Here is a 22,041-nt window from a genome sequence, read left to right on the forward strand (position 1 = left end):
GGAGTACAATTATACTTAACCGAAATGGCAGCAGATACAAGTAAGTGTCGTCCATTGTTTGACGAAGTACAAATCCTAACCCCGTATAGATGGATTGCAAGTGGCCATCGACCATTAAAGCACACAAAGCTGTACTGTACGGAGCAAATGTACTCGTAATGTATACTACAGTGTACATGAACATGAAAGTCTTTTCCGTTGCGGAGTATATTATCCCGTAATATTAATGGGTTATAGTGAAACGAGTACTCCATGTACAGTAAATACCTTGCCACAGGCAACCATGGTTATTACGTGTATGCCATACTTGTACAGTCCCAGCGTAGGCAGAACCGCGTTCAAAAAAAATAAATACTCGCCACAATCGTTACCTGTTCGCTGCGTACAAGTACGTCTAGTGGATTATTGGACTTGTATTGTATCGGACAAAATGCACTCGTCTCCGTTTCGCCCGGCCTGTCTAGCTCTGGCCCTCCTTGCCTGCATTCTTCCTACGTTCGCCAAGGTAGTTCATGCCCCATACCGTCGAGAGACAAGAGAAGCACTAACATATCTACCAAAGTCAAAAAAACCATGGCAGATTGGACGGAATCTCTGCTACGACTGGACCGAAGCCTGCGCCGGAACGGACCTTTGGTGCGGGACTTATTATCACGACTTGGACGAGAACAAATATGCAAGCCAGGACGACTGCTTCCGTGATCGCCAGGAAAGGCCAAAAGGAGTATATGATGACTGGGCTCAGCCCAACACAGATTGCGTTGCGTCGAGCGAATTTTGCGTTGGAACTGATGAAGTATGCGGCCGCATCGTTAACATAACTATCCGGAGTGCCTGCTTTCACGCTCGAGAAAAGGGCCCTTGGCTTGCACCCAATTCCCCCCAGTGCCCCGGTGCGGGCGTCGATGTTGAAGCCTGTGTCGGTACAGATGCATGGTGTAGATCTCGCGCAAAGATATATGGATCCGTTTCGGCTTGTCTTGAGCGGAGAGAGGCCCGTCCATCTAATCAACCTCCCCAAATGCCTTGGCTTCCTGGCGACAGATCCAAATGCCATGGAGATGGTACCTCGGAGAGGTGCTTGGGAACAGCCGAATTTTGCGACATGTCCGCTACGGCGAACGTGACCAAGGGGTTGCATCCGGATGACGTGCCTATCTTTCTCAGTCTGAAGCAACAAAAAACAAGCGGAGGAACGAGCCAAATAGTGGAAGCAGCCCTGAAGCACTACTACCAACAAGTACGTGAGTGCTTGGCTGCCCGAGACCTCCGTCCCTTTTCTATCATCTACTCCTCACGCTGTAACGGCGAAGGACATACCGAGGATTGCATGGGATCCAAGGCATGGTGTTCGCGTCCAGAGTCGATTAAGCTGCATGGATCGCAAGAACAGTGCCTAAATCAAAGACAACGGAGTCCTAGAAAGCTCTCCAACTGGCAATTCCCTGCGGCAAAAAACCAAACATGTATATCTGCAAATGAAGCTTGCGAGGGATCGGAGCTGGTCTGCATGAAAGGTGTACCTTTTTCCCAGAGAGCAGAGTGCCTTGCGGCCCGAACTATGCCTCTGTGGATGTGGCCGAGCTCACTAGATCAATTCCCAGATGCTGAGGTACAAGAATCTGTGAACGGCTCCGACTGGTGGTGCCATAATCGCTACGGCTGGATGAACTATGTCGATGAGATCGAGTGCTTCGAGACGCGTGGCTTGCAGGTTCGCAACTTTTCAGATGCCCTCTTTAAGGTGGTAAGGCAGAGTATGCGAGATACAATACGGGAAATGAGCATTAAGTTGGCTAGAAACGCAGCCCTCCACGAACTAATAACTAACCAAGCATCAGCTGGGGATGCTATGAATGCTACAAAGGCAGAAGTTCGCTTGTTTTTGAAGCAAACGCTAATTAATGTTAAAGATGTTATTCCTAAGTCAGTCCAGGTTGCATTAGAGCATATTAGCCAGCCCTAGCTAGTATCATTACAATTTATGGAGAGGCAATAGGAAGTATTATATGGACTAGGGAATAAAAAGCGCTATTAGTATCAAATAGCAGGATATGCTATTTAGTAACGTCTCGTGTGATTTGCAAGAAAGACAGTTAGAAGTACGGAGTATATCGGACGGACTAGGGAATCAATCATACTGTGTGTTGTATGTATATAGTGGCCAATAGTAGACTAGGATTACGTGATCGTGTGGGGTACGATTACAGAGAGGATAAAAGTGGCCGCTTAGGGGCAGCCTCTTTTCCCTCCTTTCGTACTAAATTGAATCCATTAAAAGAGATCTCTTGTTACTAGTTTCCCCCAGAACCGAACCAATACTGATCAGTGCTGTATGTAAAGAACAGCGCAGATTGGCAAGGCTTGAAGAGGATCACGATACTACTACCCGTTTCCTACCAGAGAAGCCTGGCAGTAGTACGCGACTAAAAGGGTCAGATTCACCAGGTATCCGTACGTATTTAGGCGGACCTAATACCTAGAGTTTGATTGCTACAACAAGATAAAGACTATCTTTTCGCCTATACCTCAGGCCATTAGATATATTTACCTTGTGCCTAGAGACCTATATACTAGATTTCTAGGAGTATCATATTACACAACAACCAACAATCCCAGTACGACCGTACGTTATTGCCTCCGATTACCCCGCACTAAAGTACGTCATACTATACAACCTACAATAAGTGTACGCTTCCAACAAGGACACGTAACCCACTTCCCCACTCGCTACAGTACCAGTACAACAAGTCAGAATAAAACCACAATACAGAAAAACAATTAAAAACAAATATAAATAAGAAAAACAATAATGGAAGAATCAATGGAATATCAGCTATCTATATCGGAAGAGCAAGATTCGTTAATGGAATATATTAGTAAAGGGGCAGGTTGCGACAAGGAAACCGAGAAACTACTACAGGCAGAATACTTGGATTTTAATTTGATCCCAGACAGTACCGCACCTATTGCATTTTTAAATAATTACGTTATTCGAATTATCGCTCGTTACAAAAGGGACAATAGCTTAACAATGGAGGAAATACAGGTAGACTTCCAAAATGATTTCAAGGGTTGGGATGCAAATATATTCCAACAAGTTCACCTACTGGTAAGAAAAATGCTACGGAATACACTAAAGTACTACGGTATTTATATAGGTCCATTACGGGCAGGTATATCCCGCCAGTTAGAACAAGTACTTCAAGGTGCAATATTGCTAGAATGGGATAAGAAGGACCTTAGGAACTGTATTTATAAATGCTCACCTTTCTTTAGGAACTATATTAGTGAAACATTAAATACAGGCACTAACTATAGCTCGTTAACTATTGTTGTTGATAATACGACCCCTAGTACAGGGAATGATTTTTCGAGCGGTACAGTATTACAAATACCTAATTCAAGAGATACAGTAAGACAATCGACCGTACGACCGACCGAGAACACACAATACAATACTATACGACCGACCGAAAACACATAATACGATATATCGTACCGATTCCAAACAACAGACACTACAATTCCAACAGATACAGCAAATACCACAATTCAACACACTACAATCCCAACAGATACAGCAAATACTACAACTCAACAAAACACAATTCCAACAAATATTACAACCTAAGAATATAATAAAAATTCAACACTACCAGTATTGCAAATTTACCGCGGACAGAATGAGGAAATTGACCACCGGAATTTTATTTAATTCCAGAAGATATGGAAATCGGAACATATGTTTTCTGGACAAATGTATGATATATTGGACGATAAAGTTAAGTATTTCCAGCAGACATGTAAAACAATTGGAATACGACTAAGCCAGTATCATACAGTATTTACAGAGATACTAAAAGGAGACGCACACATATGGGCTATACAGAATATACAACAAGAATGGACTTTTGGACAAATGTATAATGCACTAAAACAGGAGTTTAATACAGAAATTAGGTTCGAAGAATATTACAACAAATGGACAACAATTACATTTGCAGCAATTAGGGACCAAGAAGAAAATACAGGTAAAGACCTACAGGATATTCTATGAATCGTAATATAAAGGTTACAAATATGCCAACGGGCATTAGGCTAGGATTACTTAGGAGAACGTCAATTAATGGCTGCAATAATCCGTACATGTAAACAAGTACCAGAATTAGCACAGGCATTTATAAAACCAGCTAAGACATTCCAGGAATTATATGCCGATTTACGTACTTCAATACAAGCACATAAAGAAAATTGTATATAAGGAAACTATTTTGTTAACCGGAGATATAATAACAATAACAACTACCGTAACCAAGGTAGTAGGCAAGGCACCTACCAAGGTAGCAAGCAAGGCACCTACCAAGGTAGCAATAAAGGCACCTACAAAGGCACCAATCAGGGCACCTACCAAGGTACACCAAATAGGCTACAGCAAAAGTGGAAGAAAAGGTATTATATCTGCAATAAGACTGGATGCTGGATGCAGAACTATATATTAGAGGAACAACAACAAGCTATTGGTCAATGGACAAGGGACCGTAAATTTACAGGCAATAATACACAACAGGTCTTATTATACCTAACGGAATACGAAGGTAGACCAGACGAAGATAGCAATAAATGCACTACAGTGTTACGGAGTCGCTAGGCGACTGCTCTAGGACTCTCAATGATGTTTATTAAAAGACTTGAAGGAGGGAAAACTACCTAACAACTAGGGCTTCTAGTTGTGTGCGTTCCTCCTAGTGGGTCCCTTGGTTCCCTTCGTTCTCCTATATCGGGCTAAGCCCGATACCATAACATACAGGTACTGAAATACCCGAAGATACAGTAATTATACAGTACAACGATTAAGCCCAGGATGCCTTCTTAATACAGTCGTACCTAACTACCCAAGCAGTATACCATGCACTACTAGGCAAGGTACCTCCTCATAAGACTATAGATACAGTAGTCCAGGTACAATAGTTCCTTATCGACAGGTATTCGGACCACTAATTCCAAGGCATTCTTCCAGATACAGGAGCAGTAGAACATTTAACTAGAGGGTATAACTAATTTCGGGCACTGCAACGAGAAACTACATTACAACTTAACAAAATACGTACAGGGGAAGTAACTATACAATTTAGAGATGCAGAACCAATTAAATCTATTGGTACTGTTGAAGTCAATATATTACGGAGTTACTAGGCAGCTGCTCTAGGGCTCTCAATAATGTTTATTAAAAGACTTAAAGGAGGGAAAACTACTTAGCAACTAGGGCTTCTAGTTATATATGTTCTTCTTAGTAGGTCCCTTGGTTCCCTCCGTTCTCCTATATCGGGCTAAGCCCAATACTATAATATACCGTCTCGCTCTACCCGTTCGAAGTAAAGTCTAGCTGTAGCTGTAGCCAAACTACCCTTCCTTGGGCTGGCTTCCTAATCTAAAGCTCCCCCTAAAAATAAATTTTTTTTTTTTGGGTATTCGTCGGGTGCTTAGCGTATACGGCCTCCTCCCCGCGTCGTCCCCTATTAGGAGTTTACTAGTTGGCTAGGGCAACTAACTCTACCCTACCTTAGCTTTTCCTTAGGTATTTACCGGGTGCCTAAGGCAACTACTTTATCCTGCTTCGTCCCCTCCTTAGGTGTTCCCCGGGTGCCTAAGGCGCCTAGCGTTATCCTACTTTTCCCCCTTACCGCTCCCTCTATATTAACCTCTCCGTTCCCTTCCTATTATACTTTATTGTTTCTCTTTCCTTTAACTATTATACCTACTTATTTCTCTAGCTTCTTACTATACAATTTAATATTAATTCCTTTACCGCCTCCTACCGCGCTTGCTCCTTTATTACTATTATTCCTCCCCCATAAGGTAGGTTGCTGCTTCCTTATTGGAGCCGTTCTGTATATCCTTTGGGTAGTTAGCTAATAGGCTAGTGTTAATAGGAACTATTAATCTTACTCTTACTGCTATTGCTCCTCCCTTATAGAGGATTTATTTACCTTTTTCGTTACTACTGCTACTGCCATTATATCTACCGCTGCGGGTACTCCCCCCCCCTCCCCCTGGATGCAGTTTGGGCCCGCGTTACGGCTATTATACCGATAAGTCGGACTATCGTTGTACCCTAGGCGACTTTTTAGTAGAGGGTAATTCCTCCGATAAGGAGTTTGCTCCTCCGGAGGAGGTATAGGGAATGTACCTCCCTTGTATTAATCGCCTTATTACTAGTGGCCGTAACTCTTACAATTTGTATGCGCAAGAGGAGGGGGTAGTAGAAGTATATCGCACGGACCAGGGAATCAATCAAGCTGTTAGTAACAGCATAAGGGGTGCCAGTTAGTAACTGGGCAAGAGTGCACAATTGGTAGTACCGAATTATACAAACGAATGCGATTATTCTTCTAACTAAAGTGCAAGGGAAGTACGGCTATTTATGCCTACAGAGTAGTACCTTGTAGGTCCAGATTGTGGCTTGCGCAGTCACACCATAGTTTGATCGCCCGTTTGATCGCACAATGGTTTGATTGCCCATTTGGTCGCACAATGGTTTGATCGCCGTTTCGGTCGCACAATACTTTGATTGCCCGCAGTAGTACTGTGGGCTGGCAATAGCTAGTAGCGACTGGGAGAGCGGCAATTGTCATTCCGACCAATTGGCTCCTGTAGTAGGACTGGCTACTACGTATACAAGTTGTATTGTAGTAGTGAGTTGGCCGGCAGTAGTACTGCCGTCAGTCGTTCCGAGTGGTAGTTCGGAGAAGTAGTATGTTGTATACTATTGGTCAACTCGGTATGCTTACTAATACTCGCAGTATAGTACAGCATCTTTACTAGTAGTAGTACTACTAGTAACAATAGGATAGTATCCTATTTGGGTAGTCTTACTAGTATAAATACCAGTATTTTAACAAGTAGTACCTTGTAGGTCCAGATTGTAGCTTGCGCAGTCACACTATAGTTTGATCGCCCGTTTGATCGCATAGTGGTTTGATCGCCCGTTTGATCGCACAGTGGTTTGATTGCCCGTTTGGTCGCACAATGGTTTAATCGCCGTTTCGGTCGCACAATGGTTTGATTGCCCGCAGTAGTACTGTAGGCTGGCAATAGCTAGTAGCGATTGGGAGAGCGGTAATTGTTATTCCGATCAATTGGCTCCTGTAGTCGACTGGCTACTACGTATACAAGTTGTATTGTAGTAGTGAGTTGGCCGGTAGTAGTACTGCCGTCAGTCGTTCCGAGTTATAGTTCGGAGAAGTAGTATGTTATATACTATTAGTCAACTCGATATACTTACTAATACTCGCAGTATAGTATAGCATCTTTACTAGTAGTAGTACTACTAGTAACAATAGGATAGTATCCTATTTGGGTAGTCTTACTAGTATAAATACCAGTATTTTAATACTACCTACTCCTACTAGTTAAAGAAACGCTCTGCTTACTCTTAAGGGTACGCTAGTTTACTAAACTAAATGTATAAGTAGTATTCTACAAATTATATATAGCGCTAGGAGATAAACCGCTTATAGTATTCCGTATACAATTTAGCCTATTCGAATAGTTAGTCTACCCCTTCGGCCTAGTTAGAGTACTAGCTTTATTCTAAAAATATATTAATAGGGTATTATAGGATAAATTAAGGGAGTAAGTTATAGCCTATTTTGTTATGGAGTCACTAGTACTACCAGTATCTAGTGGTCGGAAATAGTTGTTAAGAAACCTACGGAACACTAACTTAAGGTACGAGGCATTGGAGTACTTATACTCCAATGCCTGCTTAGTCATAGGATACGAGTTACGTGCGGTAGCGCGTGGCTCTATCCTAGGACATAGCTCTATTAGGCAAAGCCTAATATTATAATATATCCCCCTCCTTCCCTAATTCCTCCAGTAGTCCTCAATTAATCCAATAACTTTTTTTTTTTTTTTTTTTTTTTTTTTTTGCCTCTGTCCTGTTCGCGGGTGGTTGCCGGGCGCGTGTGTTGATGCTTCTGTAGCTAAGGTTCCGTTGCGGCCCCGTTGCGCTGCCCCTTTGTCCTGTTCGCGGGTGGTTGCCTCTGTCCTATTCGCGGGTGGTTGCCGGGCGCGTATGTTGACACTTCTGTAGCTAAGGTTCCGTTGCGGGCAAGTTGCGTGTTTCCTCTTTCCTCCTTCGTGATTGCCGCTTCCTTTAACGCCGCCGTTACAATTTCTTGCTTCCTCCCGCTCTCCCGCCTTCCTTACGGTACGTGCCGTACCGGGGTTCTTGCTGCCGCTTGTTGCTAACTGCTTGTGTTAGTCGATTACTCACTTTCCCGTCGCCGCGCCGCTATGTCTGCCGCCGCCGATACTCCTCCTCCTCCTCCCAACAACAACAATGGCCCTGTTCGTAGCTACGCTTTGGACAAGGCGTCGGCCGTTCGGTCGATGGGCGGCTTTGCCGTCCAGGGAGACTCCTCGGACGAGGAGTATGACGTCCCTACCGCCGAGGCTTAGATGTGTTTGCCCTGCATTAAACGTCTGGTCCGCACCGGCGCTGCCTACTGCGAACGTGGTGGCGGCAATGGCTGCACCACCTGCGCCTCGGCTTGGCGTAGGTGCGAATAGATTCCGCACCTGCTAACGCCGCATCCGCGCCTCCGCCGCATCGTTCGCGAGCTCGTTCTTACCGCCGCCAAAGGCGACCATATTGTTTCGGCTGCCCGTGCCAAGACGGCTGAATTGCCCGGCCGCCGCGTTCGCCTCTCCGCCCCGTTTCGCCAGCTTGGCGATACCTGGCGTGAGCTCTATAATGCCGCCAGGACGACTCCCGCCGACGTTGTCCCCGCTACTCCCCTTACCCCCGCCGGCGGTGCTGCCCGTGGTGCCGCCGCTGCGGCGCTGCCCTCGACTCCCGGCGACCCCATGGGTGCCCTGGTGCTGGCCTCGCAGGCCCTAACGCCGTTGCGCAGCGGTGGTGTGCAGCAGCAGTAGCTGCAGATGCTAGTGCGCGGTTTTGCTGGCGCCGTGCAAGGCCTGCGCGACTATCAGGGCGCGCAGGACGCCCGGCTCAACAGCTTTAAGCTGGTGCAACAGCAGCAGTCGGGCCTTATGGCCGCGATCCACGAGGAGCTGGTTGCTGCCCGCCGCGCCCGCGAGGCGGGTGCGCCTCGTTCGCCCCGCCCCCCCCGTCGGGGACTACGGTCCCCCTCCTCCCCCCGTCGCGCTGCCGCCGACCGCTCCGGCCCGTCTCGTCTCGCTGCCGCCTCGCCCTCTACCGCCCCCGGTGGAAGTCGCGCCCGCCGCGTCCTGTTTGCGGACGGCCTCCCAGCGCCGGCCCCGCCCCTTTACCTTTCGTCCTCAGTCGAGGATAACTCGAGCGAGTTGCCGCCTCCCCCCGGCCGTTAAGGGCCCAACGTTTGTGCGCTACGGCGCTGAGACTTCGTCTTGCTTGTGGCGCCCCGATTGGGGCTGGGAATTCTTCGGGGCCGACCTAGGTCCTTCGTTTTAAGACGTTCCGGTTTGGGACGGAGGAGTTATTTGCGCCCCTTTCGGGCTGGTTGAATGCAAGCCGCGCTAACGCCATTATCGCAAGGAGACTAGTCCGTCGTAAGTAAGTGCGCTACCCTATTTTTGCTCGTAGTCTGCTAGTGCTTTGGTCTCCTGTAGATTTTCCAGCGGTTCCTACATAGGTTGGTTATGCCCGGCCCATTTAACCAGGATATTGCGGCGCTTACCTTGCCCTCTTGCGTTCTTTGCGGCTAAGATTTCCTCTACAATATACTCTTCCTGCGGTACGCCGTCCTCGTCCTCTACCAAGAGCGGCCCTGGCTCTATATTCGTTAAGGCTTAACTAGGTAGCGGATCCGTTGCGGCCCGCTCTACTAGGTCCACGTAAAAGGTAGGGTGCATGCCTTGGGGGACATCCAGCGTAACAGTTAGGGGGGTCGGTACGGCCACGACCGTATACTTAGCTGTTACCTAGTCTAGCTTCTTGGATAGGCGTAGAGACTTTATATAGCGTAGACTTAGCTATACCTTATCCCCTACCTAGAAACGCTCCGCTAGGCGCCGGTGGGAGTTTGATTCTTCCTCTAAGCGTTACTGTACAAATGCAATTGCCGCCTGGGCCAGCTCGGTGCCTTCGCGCAGGCGCTGTACGAACGCTACTGCTCGCCCTTTACCCGTAGTTGCGCTTAGGGTAGGAGCTTCCACCCGTTGTACTGCGTTAACTTCGTATCCCAATAGGAGACTGTTCGGGCTTATGCCGGTAACGGAAGAGTCCCTACCATTTAGCGCTAGCTGGCATACCGCTAGATGGTCCGGCCAGTCAAATTGGTCGAACGCTATAAAGGTGCATAGGATTGCTTAAACTTCTTGGTTCGCTCGTTCCGTGCCTCCGTCTGACTGCAGGTGATATACTGTAGACAGCCGCTGTTCGATCCCGACAATACGGTATAACGTTGCCCAGAACTGGCCGACCTAGTCTGATCCTCGGTCGGATATAATGTATTCCGGGAACCTACGGAAACGCTACTAGCACTCCTTGAACCGTTCGGCACATGCTTCTGCCGTTATAGACGTTATAGCTTCTAGCTGTACGTACTTGGACAGCCTGTCTATAAGTACCATTATGTACTGTGGCGCTTGTTTGTCTTGTGCGGGTAGCTCCGTTATAAAGTCTACGGAGATCTGTTTCCAATATCTGTCCGGCGGCTCAATTTGCTGTAGTAGGCCCTAGCGGCGCTGCCTACTCTTATGGCTGCAGTAGTAGTAGCAGTTCCGTACAAATCGCCCTACCGCTGCCGACATGTAATCCTAGTGGTAATTCCTCTTTAGCACTGCAAATGTAGCATTTCGTCCTGGGTGCCCCGAGATAGGGGAGTTATGGACTTAGTGGATAACGCGTGTAGTTAGCGGTTCCTACAATAGTAGCTACAGGCGCCCTCGGAACTGTAGCGCACCGTGCGCGTTAATGGTGCAGTCGGCTACCTATTCCCGCGTATCTGCTTCGTCCGGGAACTTACGGTCTCCGCAACGTATAGTATCTAGGCGTACTGCATACGTCTGGTCCTTAATGACTGCCTGGTCCTATAGCTCCTGCAAGCTGGTGTCGTGGAATAGCCGTAATCCTGGTAGTAGGTTGCTAGGCGGTTGCTCTACGGGCGCGCTGCGGGTACTCGGCGAACTTCCGAAATTGCTGATTGATACAGGTTGTAATACTTGCATAGTTCGGGGTTAGTGCTCTACGTCCTGCTGCCTGCGTAATAGTACATCTGGCCGTTGCGCTTAAGATCCCGGCCTGTACTGTAAATGAAAGTTAAACTGCGAGAGCTTCTCAGCCCACTGTGCCTAGCGCTCCGAGATTTCCCGCGGTCGGGTGAAGTATTCCAGGTTCTTGTGGTCGGTTAGAACCGTAAACGGTGCGGACACCCCTCGCAGGTCTGCCTACCATGCCTTAAGGCAGCGCACTACTGCCAAGAGCTCCTTGTCGTGGATTGTATAATTGCGCTCTGCGGCCGTTAATTTTGCCGAATGGTATGCAACCGGGCGTAGGATGCCTTTCTCGTCTACCTGTAATAGGCATCCTCCTAAAGCCGTACCGGAACAATCTGCCTCTACGAACGTTAGTCTCTCTGCATCCTATTGTGCCAGGATCGGGTGCAATATAAATAGTCGCTTTAGTTCTTCGAACGCATTGTCCTTGTCGGTAGTCCAGCGGAACGGCTGCCCCTTGTAAGTAAGCTGGGATAGGGGCGCTGTTAATTCCGCGAACTGGGGGATAAATTCCCGGTAGAAGTTAGCAAACCCCAAGAAACTGTATACCCCTCGGACGGTCCTTGGTGCCTCCTAGTTGCGGATAGCGGCTATCTTTGCTGGGTCGGTCCGGATTTCTACTCCCGCCTGAACAATATAGCCCAGGTACTTAACTTCCTTAACTGCAAAGGCGCACTTGTCTAGGTCCAAGTATAGACCTGCTTTACGTAGGCGTTAAAGTACCCCTTTTACCTTCCGAATATAGTCCGCCTTAGAGCCGCTTGTATATACTAAGATATCGTCCAGAAAGGCCGTTACGAAGTTACCTAAATCAGTTCCGAGTACCCCGTTAATATAACGCTGGAATATTACGGGAGCGCCTGTAAGTCCGAACGGGCAGACCAGCCATTTAAATAAGCCGAAGCGGGTGCGGAATGCCGTAAGGTGCTTACTGCCGGGCGCAATACGGATCTTATGGAAGGCCGCCCGTACGTCGAGTTTCGTAAACCAGCGGGATCCTAACAGGGAGCGCAACGTTTCCTTTATCAGCGGTAGGGGATACCTATCCTGTATTGTAATCTTGTTCAGTGCGCGGTAATCTACGCAAAGGCGCCAACCCCCCCCCGGTTTCTTAGTTAGGAGGATCGGTACCGCTGCCGCTAAGGAGCTAGCACGTATCCACCCTTTGTCCAACAATTCGGTAATCTACTGTCGTACCTCCAACAACTGGTCCCGTAGCATATTGTACAATAGTCCCTACGGTAGCTCTGGGGGTTCCCCGTTGGGCCCGGTTCGCAGCTTGATGTAGTGGTCCCTTAGTCCCTGGTGCGGAGGAAGGCCGGAGGCCTGCGCCTTATCGAATAAGTCGGCAAACTCCTTTAGGTAGGCGGGCAGGTGTCCCTCCGTCCCGCTGGGCTCGGGGCTCGGTGCTACTTAGCGGAGTACTGCCGAGATCTCCATTAAGTTGGTAACTACCGCTTGGCTCTCCGGTTCGGCCATAACAAATAAAACAGTTGCAATCTCGAGGTTATAGCTGCCGCGCTGCGGCCGCGTATCTGCTGCTTGTACCACCTGGCCCCCTGCCGCTCCAATTGTAAGGCGGCGTTCGGCTGCATGCAGGTCGACACCGCGGTATTCCATCCACGGTAGGCCCAGTATTGCATCTCGGCTAAGGCCTAGCACTATGTATAGTACCGCTGGAGACTCCCAGCCGTCTATATCGAGCGCAACTCGTACTATGTGCGAGATATATAGATATACCTCCGTTGGGCCGCCCCGGCGGCGTATTACTGCTACGGCTGTCTTTAACCGGCGCCGTACCGGTAGTAGAATAAGCTTAAGGCGCAGACTTTGGGCCGTACGTTCGCTAATTGCGCCATAACAATCGCAACCGCAATCGATTTAAACGTCTAAGAAACGGGTAGAATTTACAAGCGTTGGGATAAGGAACGGCGGCCTATCCAACCGCGCCTCGATATCCTGAAATTGCTTCCTCTAACGCTTGGTCCTCCCGCTTTGGTCCTTATCTGTACCGTCTTGCCCCCGCGCAAGACTTAGCTCGGGGGCGCTTCGTTTTCCGAGAACTGGTCTAAGGATTCCTCCTATGCGTTCTCCCTCTCTGTATTTACCCGATAAATGGATAGATTTTGTACCGGTTGCGCTGCGGGCCGCATTTTGCAGTCTTTAATAAAGTGCTGCTTGGATCCGCAGCGTAAACAAGCGCCCTCCTCCTTGCGCGCGTTAATTGTACTGCGGGGGACCCAAGTTGCACGCTGGCTTGACGACTGCCCTGGGCTGGTCCTTGTTCCTTGGGTTACTGGGCGACGGCGCCCTACAGTTGCTGCATTGATGCCCGTCATCCGTGCGTTACCGTCCTCGTCCGTTATGGGTTTTGTCGGGGCTGTTGCGCGGCCGTAGCGGTTCCGGTATTTCTCCTCCAAGCGGTACGATTCAATATCTACCGCAATGCTACGGTAAATATTAACGGCCGCCTCGTAACTGTCTCGTAGGATATTGCGCCCAATACTGCTATCCCGCATGGTCTTATTAAGCGCGCGACGCAGCTTGACGAGTTTAATTTCGTCGGGCCAATTTATTCCCCTAGCCAACGCCAGCTTTTGTTCGAAGCGCACGTAGAATAAGGTAAATGCCTTATTGCTTGCTTGCTCTAGTTGTTCGAGCTCGGTCTGCGCTATCTCCATCCGATGAGGGTCGGCGAAAACGGATTCGAGGTAAGCCAAGAATTGTAACGGGTTGTACTGGTACGACGGCCCTGCTTCGAAGAAGGCTGTAACGCGGGACTGAATCTTGGGCGCTAAGCACTGCCAGACGAACATCCACTGGTCCTTGTCGGTACCGATAAACTCGCGGTCGGTAACTAGCTTGTGGGCCATAAGTATCTTCCAGGCTGTAAATGTGGTCTTATCTCCATCGTATGGTGCCCCTGTTGGTATTGGTTTACGTCGGACTTGGGGAAGTATTGCTGGGCCATTGACAGTTGAGGGGGTCCGTACCGATCCCGACGTGGTACCGGGCTGCGCCTCCCGGGACGCTTAGTGCTGCATTACCGTAGCGATTTGCTGGCGTAACTGCTGGATTTCTGTAAACCAGTCGGGTGGTGGTTGGCTAGCGGTAGCATTTTGTTCGCTAGGTAGTGCGTTGTTGTCCTGTTGATCTATTGTTCAATAGTCTGCGGCCTACTGCTTGCCGTAACGAAGGGAGGTTTCTTAAATGTTATGGAGTCACTAGTACTACCAGTATCTAGTGGTCGGAAATAGTTGTTAAGAAACCTACGGAACACTAACTTAAGGTACGAGGCATTGGAGTACTTATACTCCAATGCCTGCTTAGTCATAGGATACGAGTTACGTGCGGTAGCGCGTGGCTCTATCCTAGGACATAGCTCTATTAGGCAAAGCCTAATATCATAACATATTTAGATAATATCCTAATTTATACCTCCGGATCGAAGGCCAACTACCTTACTAAGGTTAAGGAAATCCTTAAGCAGCTCTAGATAGCCGGCCTATACCTAGATCTCGATAAGTATATTATGGTATCGGGCTTAGCCCGATATAGGAGAACGGAGGGAACCAAGGGACCCACTAGGAGGAACGCATACAACTAAAAGCCCTAGTTGCTAAGTAGTTTTCCTATTCTTTAAGTCTTTTAATAAATATTATTAAGAGTCCTAGAGCAGTCGCCTAGCGACTCCGTAACATTTAAAAGACTTTACTTATACCGGTTAGGAGGAAGGAAAAGCCTAACTATCGTAAGTCAAAATGGATAAGGGAAAACCCAAAGAAATTAACCTCCAGTAAGTTATGGAGGACTTTATGGCAAAAGTCCATACGGAGTTTGGCCGAATGTACGCCTAAATGGAAACGTACTCTATCTAAATCTTAGCTCTACAGAAGAATGGGCAGCAACAGGCACAGCAGGACCCAGGGCACTTGTCGGCCCAGCCAATAGATACCTTAATAATCGACCCCTAGCAGGAACGGACCGGGAACGAGTCGGGCATACTACGGGCCCGTATTAAACGCAAACCGATTCCGGTCGGGGACCCGTACGACGGCAACAAGGGCACCTTTGCAGCCTGGAAGTTCTGCATAGACCGTAAGCTTCGGGTGGATAGGGACTTCATTGGGTCCGCCTAGGACTAATGGATCTTCGTTTAGCAAAACCTCTTGGCCAAAGTCCAGCAACAAGTTATAACGTACTTCGAGGAAGGCTCCCGCATCGGTTACGACCCGTTCCAATTTCTAACGTACCTCGAATCGGCTTACAGCAACCCCTACCGCTAGCGACTAGCGGTTGTCGAACTAAAGGATATTAGGCAAGGGACGTTAAAGTTATTCCTAGCGTTCCTTATACGCTTTAAAGAAAAGCTTATACTAGCAGGAGGGATGCATTGGCCTAGCGAGGTAAAACTTATAAAGCTCCGTATTGGGCTAACTAAGAGAATAAGGGACTATATCCTCTAGCGGGGGACTACAATGGATAACTATAACGAGGCGGTCGATATATATAAACGAATTGCATCCGAAATGGAATCGCAATATATAGAGGATAAAATTAGGGACCGGAGCGGGCCCGGCCAGGGGACGGCCAGAGCGACCCCCCGACCCAATAAGGACGGCGATACCCTAATATTAGGGGTTAATACGGCGGGCTCTAGGGCTACGGCCGGGCCCAAAGCGGCTATAACTAGACCGATAACAAAAACAAACCGGGGCCAAGGCGGGCCCCAACAGCAGGCGAAATAGGTTATACGGGAAGAGAGAGACAGGCATAGGGCGGCCGGTATATATATCCGCTGCAGGGAGGGAGGCCACTATATCCAACAATACCTATAACGAGCCGTAATCCTATATACCCTAGGGATAAGTATTTAGGCCGCTTAGGGAGAAGAATAGGTTTATAAGGAATTAAAGACCAAGGAAAAGGAGGGAAATAAGGCGCCTTTAAGCTAAGTCTCGCATAAAGGTATAAAGGGTTTACAGGCAAGCGGACTATAAGGAACCAGGGGAATTAGGAGACCGAGTTTAAAAAGATTATACTAAGGATGGATAGACTACTCTTTCTTATTGCTATACTTATAAATTCTATAAGATTCCTTAATGTTTAAATCGATAGCGGCTGTAACTGCTATAGGGCTATTAGCGAAAGGATAGCCTAATGCCTGCAACTTAAGCTTATCCCTCTTCCAACAAAATGGCTACTCCAAACGGCTGTTATAACTTCTCGGCGGAATATAGGCAATACCCTTACCTACCCTACAATAACCAATATAGTCCGTACGACAATCGATATAGATAGCTAGGAGAGCCTAGTACTCCTATACGTTATCCTAGGCCTAAGTTAAGACGCTATACTGGGTCTACTATAGATAGAATACCAACGGGTTACCCTAAATGCAACAGATCGGACCCTTATAATTAGGGCAGTAGGTAACTAAATCGTATAAGCAAACGATATCCACCCTCCCAACGGGTCCCAGGAGGTATACCTTACGCTAGTATAAACCTTTTTACGGAAACAACAGGGAGTACTAGTAGTAATAAGCTTGCAAGAAATAGCAACAAAACTACAAGAAACAGCGCTATAAGCACCCGGAAGTATAAATATAATAGCAATAGCCCTACCTACTCTCCCGGTAGCCCTCTAGGACTATACTAATCTCTTCGATAAGGAACAGGCCTTAGGCCTACCACTACACTAGGGTTCCCAGGACTACTACATCCGACTACAACAAAACAACAAGGGAGAAATACTATAGCTACCCTAGGGCCTACTGTACAATTTACTACAAGACTAACTACTTAAAGTCCGTAAATAAATTACAAACCTACTAAATAAGGGATAGATATAGGTAAGTTCGTTAGCAGCAGTAGTACTAATACTACTTACCAAGAAAGAAAACGGAGGATAGAGGCTATATATAGACTACCGGGCCCTAAATAAGATTATACAACAGGATTGCTACTTATTCCCGCTAGTTAAAGAAACGCTACGCTTGCTCTTAGGGGTACGCTAGTTTACTAAACTAAACGTACGAGCAGTATTCCATAAGTTATATATAGCGCCAGGAGACAAACCGCTTACGGTATTCCGTATACAATTTAGTCTATTCGAATAGTTAGTCTACCCCTTCGGTCTAGCCGGAGCACTAGCTTTATTCCAAAGATATATTAATAGGGTATTATAGGATAAATTAGGGGAGTAGGTTACAGCCTATCTAGACAATATCCTAATCTATACCTCCGGATCGAAGGCCGACTACCTTACTAAGGTTAGGGAAATCCTTAAGCGGCTCCGGGCAGCCGGTCTATACCTAGATCTCGATAAGTATGCATTCACAACAACAGAAGTTAAATACCTTGGGTTTATTATCCAAGTAGGCGTTAAGGTTAGGCCCGACCTAGCGAAAATCGCTGCAATTTAAGAATAGCAACTACCTACTAAGGTAAGGGGGATTAGGAGCTTCCTAGGTTTTGCGAACTTCTACCGTAAATTTATTCCCAATTTTACAAGCCTTACGGAACTACTTACAGCCCTTACAGGGAGGGGTATACTATTTCGCTAGGGACCCGAAGAAGACGTAGCCTTCTAATCCCTTAAGCGGGCCTTTTCGTTATACCCAATCCTAGTACAATAGGACCTAGATAGGAAGACTCTTATTAAGACCAATTGCTTAAGTAAGGCACTAGGCGGATGCCTCTTGCAAATCGATAGCAAGGGGGTCCTACGACCAGTAGCCTACCACTTAGCCAAACTTACCCTAGCAGAAAGGAATTATATAATCTACGATAAGGAACTCCTAGCAGTTATTAGCTGCCTTAAGGCGTAGTCGGTAGAACTATAAGGCGTTACGGAACTATTTACTATTCTAACGGACTATAAGAACCTTAAATACTTTACCAAACCGCGGGAGATATTGGAACGATAGGTACGGTAGGCGGAAGTCCTTGCAAACTTTAATTACTCGCTATAGTACAGACTAGGCTTATAAGTATAACGGCCGGATGCGCTCTTGCGTTAGGAACAGGACGAGGAGGACGCACTACGCCTAGGACAAATACTTCGGCCGGTATTAATCTCTATACTGCAGGAGGCGCCCAAAGGCCAACCCGCGCAAGAAGGTCCCAACGCCTAGGACATCCAGGATACAGCAATTACAAATACGGGAATAAATCGGGCGAATATAGGGATAGACCGGGCCCGGGCCGGCTGCAAAGTACCAAGCGCCTAAGATATAATAGCTACAAATACGGGGGCGGACCGGGCCCGTCTAGAGACGGAAGGGGGATAAGGAGCTATTAACATATCCTAACTACTCCCAGCAGTACAGGAACAGACAGGGAAGGAGATACTATTTTTACAGAATACGCTAGCCGGCCGACTGCTCTTCCCAGAACCCTACCTATAGGAATTATAGGACCAGGCGTTACAAAACAATACAATATACAAAGCCCGATAACAAGCAGTTGCAACAGGCGCACGGAAATTCCTAGCAGAAGCAAAGACAAAAGAACAAACGGCTAATTGTACTATTAGTACCTATAGCGCAATATACTATAGGGGACGCCTATAGTTACTAGCCTAGGAACTACTAATAACGCAAATAATACAACAGGTATACGAATTACCTATATCGGGCCACTCGAATCGAAACGGAATATTCCGGGCACTTTAGCAAGACTTCTACTAGAATAGTATATTACAGAACGTAGTACGGTATATTCGGAATTACTACTACTACCGGAGCTGCAAGAGCCGTCTATAGAGATAGGGACTCCTATAACCAATCCCCCCGCCAGACCGTTATTAGAAGTAGATATCGATCGACTTTATAACCGACCTACCAGTACAGAACGATAAGGACCCCCAATTCTTAATAGTTATTACAAACCGCCTCTCTAAATTCATTTAACTAGAGGCAATAACTACAATAAGTACAAAGGCTTATGCAGAACGGTTTAAGACCTATTGGTAGCAATTTAGGGGTTTTCCTACCTAAATTATAACGGATTAGGGATTAGACTAGCTTAGTAAGTTCTGGATATCCCTATACTCCCTTATTGGTACGGAATAACTCTTATTAACGTTATACTACCCCTAGACGGATAGGGGCACTAAGAGGGCAAATCAGGAAATTTAAGCCACCCTTCGGATCCTAATCTCGTTTAAGCAATTCGACTGGCCGGCCCACCTAGCCGCCTACCAGCTTACCCTAAACAATAGGGAGTCTTTAGTTACAGGAGTTAGCCCAAACAAGCTATTATTGGGCTACGAAATCGGTACAATACCTAGGGTAGAGGACGACTAAGCAAGCATAACAATACCAAAAGGGAGGGCTATTGCTTTCCTATAACACCTAAGGGAAGGAACAGAAATTACATAAGCGGCTATTACCTTTATACAACAACGCTTACACAAGTCGGTAGTAGCTTTAGGTCGCCCAGTAGAGAAGTTCTAAGTAGGTAATCAGGTCTAGCTTAGCCTTAGATATATTAAAACCAACAGGCCATACAGAAAGCTAGACTAGGTAGCTTCTAAGTTTACGGTACTAGTAGTACTAATACTACTTACAGTAATACTAGATATTCCTTAGGGCTTACACCCTACCTTCTATATAGACCTTATCGAAAGGGCAGTAAACGACCCCTTGCCCAGTTAGGTAGTACGGGATTCGGAGCTAGGCCTACTGCTAGTCCAAGACGAGGACGGTACCTTGCAAGAGGAATACTAGGTCGAACGCATCCTTGCAACAAGGGGGGCCTAAGGCTAAAGGGGATAACGCAATGCCCTTATAAAATAGCTAGGTTACAAACAACCAACCTAGGAACCGATAGAGGCTCTAGTACAAACGGAAGCCCTAGAGGAATTTATATAGCAATAGGGAGATCCCTATACAAACGGCAGAGCGCGGGTAAGCCGCAAAACGAAACGTAAAATTTCGACTATACCGAAGGAAAAAACCGGCCCTAGAGCGCCCCCAATAAGGGCCCGACCCAATACTACTACTACGGATATACGCTAGCCGTACTACTTAGACTTATCGGTCTCCGTATCCTCCTTGCTCTTGTCCTCCTTGGTATCCTCCTTGGGGAGGGTCTTAAAACTATCCGTTGCGGTACTTAGGCGGGGGCGGGACGTTATTAAGGGGGGCGGGGGCGGGGGTATAAAACGGAGGCGCTAGGCGACTTAGGCAATGTAAGGGGCGGAGGCAACAGGGCGGTACAATAGAGTTGCGTTGTCTATGCAGGACGGGCGCGACCTGCTACTATTGCGGGCGATGCAGGGAGTAGAGGGGGCAGGATAGCGCGACGAGGGGGAACTATCCGCGCGAGACTCGCGCGACTTACAGATATTGCAGCGCATCTTGGCCAAGGTAGCTACTAACTCGGCGCTAACGCTCTCCTGCGCCTGCTAACGGCGGGCGAGACCGCGCACGTTACTCTGGATGCCCGTTAGGGCCCGGGCCACGCCCTAAGCAAATACGCCGAGCTGCGCGCTCGGTACGCTACCGGAACGGCCACTAGCCCGAGTCGGGGTTAAGGCGTTAGCGGCGAGGACGAGGGCGCGGTTCGGGTTGTCGTCGTCGGCAGCGGCGGGGGGGGAGACAACACCCGGTACGGGGGCGAGGGTGTAGGCAGGGCGTACGGGGGCGGGCTCTATCTCGGCTAGGGCCAGGGTGCGAGCCCAAACCCGGCCTAGGGCTAGAAATTCGGGCGAGAGGACGGCGCGAGCGCCCGGTACGGTTCCAACCTTAGGGCGGGCCTCAACCAGGATGTAGACGTTGCGCTAGGCGTAAGTACAAAGGTCGCGCAGGGCGCAATACAGCTAAGGGCGCGCGGCGAATAAATGCAGTACCTAGACGCATTTAGCATACGCGCGCGCGTACGCACGGCAACTAGCACTACAGCCCGGTACGCAGTCGTTGCGGCCGCTGGTAATAAGGCGATTGACGCAAGGGAGGCACATCCCGCGCACCTCCTCCGGAGGTGCGAACTCCTCGTCGGAGGAATTACCCTCCACTAAGTATTCGCCCAGGGCGCGGCGATAGTCCGACTTGTCGGCATAATAGCCGTAATGCGGGCCCGAACCGTATCCGGGGGGGGGGGGGGGAGTACCTGCGGCGGTAGACATAATAGCAGCAGTAGCGGCAACGGAAAGGTAAACAAATCCTCCACAAGGGAGGAGCAATAGCAGCAAGAGTAGGATTAACAGTTCTTATTATTACCAGCTTATTAGCTAACGGCCCGAAGGACATACGGAACGGCCCCGACGAGGAAGCAGCAACCCACCTTACGGGGGAGGAACGACAGCAATAGAGGAGCAAGTACAACAGGAGGCAGCAAAAGAGTTAACAACAAATCGTACGGCAAGAAGCTAGAAAACGGGTAGGTACAATAGTTAAAGGAAAGAGGAACAACAAAGTACAATAGGAAGGGAACGGAGAGGGCAATATAGAGAGAGTAGCAAGGGGGAAAAGTAGGGTAACGCCAGGCGCCTTAGGCACCCGGGGAACACCCAAGGAGGGGACGAAGCGGGGTGGAGTTAGTTGCCTTAGGCACCCGGTAAACACCCAAGGAGGGGCTAAGGCGGGGTGGAGTTAGTCGCTCCGGGCAACCAGTAAGCTCCCGACAGGGGATAACGCGGGGAGGAGGCCGCGCGCACTCAGTACCCAATGAATACCCGAAAAAAAAAAAAAATTTAGGGGGAGCTACAGATTGGGAGGCCAGCCTAGGGAAGGGTAGGTTGGCTACGGCTACAGCTAGACTTTACTTCGAACGGGTAGAGCGAGACGGTATATTATGGTATCGGGCT

The 22,041-nt window shown here is 48.1% G+C and overlaps 4 protein-coding genes across 4 annotated transcripts; 2 read left to right on the forward strand and 2 right to left on the reverse strand.

Moving 5' to 3' along the window:
• Window positions 1-1,021: 1,021 nt before the first annotated feature.
• On the forward strand, window positions 1,022-1,966 carry DCS_05871 (uncharacterized protein; the record flags this gene model as incomplete). Its single annotated transcript, XM_040803172.1, has 1 exon — window positions 1,022-1,966. The coding sequence occupies one exon, from the start codon at window positions 1,022-1,024 to the stop codon at window positions 1,964-1,966; it is 945 nt and encodes a 314-aa protein (XP_040658205.1).
• Window positions 1,967-8,301: 6,335 nt separating this feature from the next.
• DCS_05872 (uncharacterized protein) lies at window positions 8,302-8,943 on the forward strand (the record flags this gene model as incomplete). The annotated part of the gene is made up of 2 exons (XM_040803173.1): window positions 8,302-8,445; window positions 8,578-8,943. The coding sequence occupies 2 exons, from the start codon at window positions 8,302-8,304 to the stop codon at window positions 8,941-8,943; spliced, it is 510 nt and encodes a 169-aa protein (XP_040658206.1).
• Window positions 8,944-13,307: 4,364 nt separating this feature from the next.
• DCS_05873 (uncharacterized protein) lies at window positions 13,308-14,099 on the reverse strand (the record flags this gene model as incomplete). Its single annotated transcript, XM_040803174.1, has 1 exon — window positions 13,308-14,099. The coding sequence occupies one exon, from the start codon at window positions 14,097-14,099 to the stop codon at window positions 13,308-13,310; it is 792 nt and encodes a 263-aa protein (XP_040658207.1).
• A 6,601-nt stretch (window positions 14,100-20,700) lies between these two features.
• DCS_05874 (uncharacterized protein) lies at window positions 20,701-21,360 on the reverse strand (the record flags this gene model as incomplete). The annotated part of the gene is made up of 2 exons (XM_040803175.1): window positions 20,701-21,015; window positions 21,205-21,360. 2 exons carry the CDS (start codon window positions 21,358-21,360, stop codon window positions 20,701-20,703), a joined length of 471 nt encoding a protein of 156 aa, XP_040658208.1.
• Between the last annotated feature and the right edge of the window lie 681 nt (window positions 21,361-22,041).

The sequence above is a fragment of the Drechmeria coniospora genome, chromosome 02 (genome assembly GCF_001625195.1).
Source record: "Drechmeria coniospora strain ARSEF 6962 chromosome 02, whole genome shotgun sequence".
NCBI classification, from domain to species: Eukaryota; Fungi; Ascomycota; class Sordariomycetes; order Hypocreales; family Ophiocordycipitaceae; genus Drechmeria; species Drechmeria coniospora.